At 41.6% G+C, this 6404-nt stretch overlaps 1 protein-coding gene across 1 annotated transcript in view; it reads left to right on the top strand.

The window, feature by feature from the left end:
* Window positions 1-3457, top strand: part of LOC107570120 (UPF0160 protein MYG1, mitochondrial-like) — a 4144-nt gene extending 687 nt beyond the window's left edge. Inside the window, exons 3-4 of the mRNA XM_016256318.1 lie at window positions 2737-2989; window positions 3201-3457. Coding sequence (XP_016111804.1) covers window positions 2737-2989; window positions 3201-3384 — 437 coding nt within the window. The 3' untranslated portion in view covers window positions 3385-3457. The remainder of the gene's footprint in view (window positions 1-2736; window positions 2990-3200) is intronic.
* Window positions 3458-6404: the final 2947 nt, after the last annotated feature.

Raw genomic sequence — 6404 nt, 5'->3', positions numbered from 1 at the left:
AGAGTGAAAAATTTAAGGGGGTCTGAATACTTTCCGTACCCACTGTATATGTATATATATAAATATAATCTATTTCAAGACCCACCAAAATATTAGATCAAAAAACAATTGACGTTACTGTAAGCTTAATCTTAATTAAAAGTTTAATATGGCAGAAGTTAAGTATTTAAGAAAAATTATTTTATTTTATAGTACACCTGTAAAATTTCACTACTAATATTAGTGTTTTAATTTATTCATTTACAGATATTAGTGAGACTATGAAATATAACCATAAAAACTGGAAACACGCTCGCTCCGGTGCAGATATGAACTGTAATCTGCTCTGCGAGTGTTGTTAAACACAGCCCAGAAAATACGTTAATGATCCTTGTGTGTGTGTGTGAGTCCGAGTGAGTGTGTGAGTGCGTGTGAGTGAGTGTGTGTGCGTGAGTGTGTGTGTGTTTGTGTGAGCGCGAGCGTGAGTGTGTGTAAGTCCGAGTGAGTGTGTGTGAGTGTGAGTGCGAGCGAGCGTGAGTGTGTGTGAGTCCAAGTGAGTGTGAGTGAGTGCGTGAGTGAGTGAGTGAGTGAGTGAGTGTGTGTGAGAGTGTGTGTGAGAGTGTGGTCTGAATACTTTCCGTACCCACTGTATATGTATATATATAAATATAATCTATTTCAAGACCCACCAAAATATTAGATCAAAAAACAATTGACGTTACTGTAAGCTTAATCTTAATTAAAAGTTTAATATGGCAGAAGTTAAGTATTTAAGAAAAATTATTTTATTTTATAGTACACCTGTAAAATTTCACTACTAATATTAGTGTTTTAATTTATTCATTTACAGATATTAGTGAGACTATGAAATATAACCATAAAAACTGGAAACACGCTCGCTCCGGTGCAGATATGAACTGTAATCTGCTCTGCGAGTGTTGTTAAACACAGCCCAGAAAATACATTAATGATCCTTGTGTGTGTGAGCGCGAGCGTGAGTGTGTGTGAGTCCGAGTGAGTGTGTGAGTGCGTGTGAGTGAGTGTGTGTGCGTGAGTGTGTGTGTGTTTGTGTGAGCGCGAGTGTGAGTGTGTGTAAGTCCGAGTGAGTGTGTGTGAGTGTGAGTGCGAGCGTGAGTGTGTGTGAGTCCAAGCGAGTGTGAGTGCGTGCGTGAGTGAGTGAGTGTGTTTGTGTGAGCGCGAGCGTGAGTGTGTGTGAGTCCAAGCGAGTGTGAGTGCGTGCGTGAGTGAGTGAGTGTGTTTGTGTGAGCGCGAGCGTGAGTGTGTGTGAGTCCAAGCGAGTGTGAGTGCGTGCGTGAGTGAGTGAGTGTGTTTGTGTGAGCGCGAGCGTGAGTGTGTGTGAGTCCAAGCGAGTGTGAGTGCGTGCGTGAGTGAGTGAGTGTGTTTGTGTGAGCGCGAGCGTGAGTGTGTGTGAGTCCAAGCGAGTGTGAGTGCGTGCGTGAGTGAGTGAGTGTGTTTGTGTGAGCGCGAGCGTGAGTGTGTGTGAGTCCAAGCGAGTGTGAGTGCGTGCGTGAGTGAGTGAGTGTGTTTGTGTGAGCGCGAGCGTGAGTGTGTGTGAGTCCAAGCGAGTGTGAGTGCGTGCGTGAGTGAGTGAGTGTGTTTGTGTGAGCGCGAGCGTGAGTGTGTGTAAGTCCGAGTGAGTGTGTGTGAGTGTGAGTGCGAGCGTGAGTGTGTGTGAGTCCAAGTGAGTGTGAGTGCGTGCGTGAGTGAGTGAGTGAGTGAGTGAGTGAGTGAGTGAGTGTGTGTGTGTTTGTGTGAGTGTGAGTGAACGTGTGTGCGTGAGTGTGTGAGTGTGTGTGTGAGAAGAGCAGAGCACAACCCAACACTGTTTTTAGCAAAGCATAAGTGAAGCAAAGCTATCTCAAACAGTTTGGAGATTTAAATAATTGTAAGAATAATAAACAGATATCTCATTTTAAATAAACACTAAAAATGAGATGACAAATTTACTTCAGCCAGGAATTGACTTTTGAAATGGCTAAATGTTCAGTGATATCTTCAAAAGATTTTTGAACATTGGCACACTTTTTTTCTCTATATAGTGATGATATAGCAAGGAAATAATAGGAAATCTTGTAAATTGTGTTATGCTAGCGTGTGGAAATGTTAAAATCATGTAGTGTTACAGCACTTCAAAACACACAACCCATGATTTAAATCGCGGCCTTCGCGATTCGAAAAGTGCACTAAGCAATATCGCAATTTCTAATTAATGTTGGTATATCTCACAGCCCTAGACTGAACTGTGTGTGTGTGCGTGAGTGTGTGTGTGTGTGTGTTTGCGTGTGTGTGTGTGTGTGTGTGTGTGATTCAGTTCATCAGCAGGCAACAATCTAGAGGAGTCACACTATCAACAGGACAAAAACAGACAATAAATAGACTAGATGAGACAAAAGACTTGAAAGAGTGGCCAAATAATAAAGACTTTAAACATGCATTCATTTGATTTAATTAAGAGTTTAGTGTGAGTAATACAAGATGGAGCAAAAACAGAAACAAATAAGTAAACACAGCTTCCATCTGTAACCAGCATGCATTGCACAAGCTATTGTAGTTCACTTGTATCCAGAGGCTTTTCCTCTTTGTTAGTTGGAAACGGCAGCTGGGAGCACATTTACCCGTCTTTAAAGCAAGAGAGAGTCTCTCCAAACAATCCTGCAGTCGGCTAGAGCAACCCAGTCTGAGACTGAAGAACAGAATCTACTCCACTTATATAATGTTAAATCCGTGTCCCAGCAGACTCCAGCCGGTGTTCTGTGTTAGTGAATGCGTGCAGCATGGCTCTGGTGTGTAATAGCGGTCCTGTGCAGGTGGATCCCAGCGGGGAGCTGCTGCTGCTGGCTCAGGGAGGCTGTCCCTGGAAAGAGCATCTGTTTGCGCTGGAGAAGGAGCTGAAGGTGGACGTGCTCATCAAGTTTGTGCTGTACCCGGATCAGAGCGGACACTGGAGAGTGCAGTGTGTCCCGGCCGGACTCAACACCTTCCAGAACAGGTGCGCCTTCTCCCGTCTCCTCGAAACACTTTCATACCGAGACCATCAGCACACGCTTCTGCTGCCGAGTATATCAGATGTGAAAGATCTTGGAGTGTAATAACTGAAGGCTTCACGAAAGCTTTATTGCATTCACTGTTGACTGCGGTTGATGTGCTGTTGATCACGGCTGAAGGGAGAGGAGCTTGATTTGTGCTGGTCATATCTCTAGATTGAGTCTTCTGGAGGAATGGCGAGGCGTGCGAGACGAGGCGCTGTCGGAGCTGAGCGGGATTCCCGGCTGCATCTTCGTCCACGCCAGCGGCTTCATCGGAGGGAACCGCACGCAGGAGGGAGCGCTGGAGATGGCCAAGAGAACGCTGCAGACCGCACCCAGAGCTGTACCCAGCACCTGATCACATCACTCACTAATAAATACAACAGCTCTTGTGCTTGTGTTCATGCTTCTGTTTGTGTTCACTGTAGAAAATACAGAGCTTTACAGAGATAATGTGGGTTGTTTGTTCTTTCGGTCTCCTGTGGAAGATGAACTGGACTAGACATCTACAGTGATCTTTTTATACAGATAATGAAAACACTGAGCTTGTTCTTGGCCTAAAGATGAACAGTTTAGTCATATGTGTTAATGACAGACCTTAGGGTAGAGTCATATTTAATTTTGGACAGGAATGAAATGAGTCTGATAGAAATACAGTGCATTCCGTGGATTATAGTGTTGTTGAACAACATAGTGGCATCTCGGTGAGATGTTGAACCTGTTTAAGATGTAGTGGTCCTCTTTAGTCCTTGTTGCGCTTATAGTGAAGCCTCAAAGAATGATTTATGTGTGACTAAACCGTAATCTTGAACTTGGCAAAGTGTACTGTTTCTGGTTCTAGGTGTCAGACACACATTTCATGGCAGTGACTCTCTGTGTACTTCTGTTTAGGGTTAGGATGGTAAGTTTTGCTTTTGCTCCTTTCCTTGAACACCTTCTAGCAAATTAGCTCAAAAGGGAAATGTGTAGAAATAATTGATTATCGTTATTTATATCAGCTGCCAGAACTCTAGCAGAATGAATATTACAATCAACTATAATCTGTTCGTCCAGTGAACATTCAGTCTCATTTCATTTCAACTCTAAGAAATGGTATTTTGGAGGCCACAGAAAATAACGTGTTGCATTAGAGCAGGGTTCCTCAACTCTTTCCCTGGAGGGCCAATGCGCTGCCGAGTTCAGCTCCAACCCTCATCACTCACCTACCTGTGGCTTGCTAATGATCCTGAAGACGTTGATTAGCTTGCTCGGGTGTTTGATTCGGTTACAGCTCAGCTCTGCAGGAAAGTGGCTCTCGTGGGCCAGAGTTGAGGATCCTGCATTAGAGCATGTATCGAGACTGGTTCGTTGAAGGGACTTCGTTTGCAAGTAGTCCGGGCCGGCCCGTGGCATAGGCAGTTGCTTACGTCAAGGACCACTAGGGGGCCACGGACCCCTGGTTGAGAAACACTAGGGCGCAAAATGACTGGGGCGCCGCACGAAAGTGTTTTTCTCGGACCATCGTGCGCTCCTACACCCAGATATTGAGCAAAGACTGACAATTAAAATTTTAGTACTGATCGATCATCGAACTGATTAAAATGTTAGAATAAAATAAAATTGACAACATGTCATGTTGGACTAATTTAAACACTTTCTGCGTCATGATGTAATTATAATACATCATCATAATGCATTAATTATGCATGGCGCACGCATAGTTTTGACATTTATGTGCTCTGAAAGGATCATTTCTAAAAAATGAGTGAAAAAAGAAAATGATCAGGAGCACAAGGCCGGAAGCCACACAAAGAAGAAAGAAGAGGAGAAAAGAGCAAAGTAAGAATCAGAAGTTAATAACTGTACTTGCCCTTGATGTTTATGCAGTATTATAAAATAGCCTTTTAGAACATCTTAACTGGCAACACTGACACTGGAACGTTTTTGCTTGAGTTAACTGCTTTAATTTTACTTTATTTTCTTTCAAAGAAATGTAAGCGTCAGTAATGTTTTCATTTCAGTTACATTACTGCTTGCTTTTAATTCAGCAAAAGTGCACTAAGTGTCCTTTGAAAGACACCATGACTAGGACTATAATATAGCATTCATGAATTAAAATAATTTAAGTTTAAGTATGCCATTTTCCACTGTATGCAAAAAATGGAAATTAAATGAGTATGCTAATTAGATGAACTAGCTAGCTGGCTAACACCTACAGATAAATTACAATATGTAGCCTTTATTTTGTTGTCTGTTAGATTATTTTAGTCATTCCATATTTCTCATATTTCTCTTTGTTGTAATAAGTACTTGTCACTGCAGGCATAGTTGTGGGTTGCATTTCTCTGTTTGGGAGTACAGCTCAAGTCAAGTCAAGTCTGCTTTATTGTCAATTCTTCCACATGTACAGCACATACACACAGAGAATTGAAATTGCGTTACTCTCAGACCCTTGGTGCATACAGATAACACAAACAGTAGAACATAAATACAGATTTAAATATAAAATACAACTATACAATTATACAAATAAGGTAAAATGTAAAAAAAACATATAAAGCAGCACAAGGCGCATGGCAGATAGAGTGCAAACCAGTGAAGTAAACAACAGTGCAGATATAATGATTGTAGTGCGAACAAATGTCTGGTCTCTGCGATATTTTAACAGATTCAATCAGAAAATACCTACAAATATAATATTGTTTTTCTTTTGCACTTTTTTGTTGATTTAATTTCTAATTAAATTTTTGTGTTATTCTTCAGGTGACTGTAAGTCCCATTTGTTTATTTAGTAACACAATTCATTTACTAATTTATGTTTATACTTATCATTATGTTATATAAGCCAAACTAATGTAATTCTGCACAAAAGTTTTATCAACTAAAGCACTTAACATAACTAGTCTAAACAAACATACACACACACTTGTGCATACATAATGGTGAACAGTGCAAGCGGAGGTGAAACTTAGTTGTGGCCGGGGGTTAGTTCACAGACTTCCCAGACTGCTGGAGATTGTTGCACATCGCTGTTGCTCATACCTGCAGCAGCGGGACATGTTCTGTAGATCACCTTGTAACTGTAGTCCATTGTGCATCATTAATTGGACTAGTGTGTGCTGATGCCCACTGATCCATTAGACCCTGATGTGACACTCGGCACTTTTCCACGTCAAAGGCCACTTTTATGAAAATGAATGTTGGTGTGGATTTTAGCGCATGCACTCTAAGATCAAATCTGTGCATGCGCACCTTTTGGCTCCTGATGTTGTGTAGGTCTGACCTGAAGGGCTTTGAAACTTTTATCTTCCACTGATGTTTTTGAGGACAGTAGAAAGAAATATCTTTTATTAATGGTGGACAAATTATTGGGTCCCACTTTATATTAAGTGGCCCTAA

Source organism: Sinocyclocheilus grahami, unplaced genomic scaffold (genome assembly GCF_001515645.1).
Source record: "Sinocyclocheilus grahami isolate Dianchi unplaced genomic scaffold, SAMN03320097.WGS_v1.1 scaffold1418.1, whole genome shotgun sequence".
In the NCBI taxonomy this organism is placed as follows: domain Eukaryota; kingdom Metazoa; phylum Chordata; class Actinopteri; order Cypriniformes; family Cyprinidae; genus Sinocyclocheilus; species Sinocyclocheilus grahami.
This window is presented reverse-complemented; position numbering and strand designations above follow the sequence as displayed.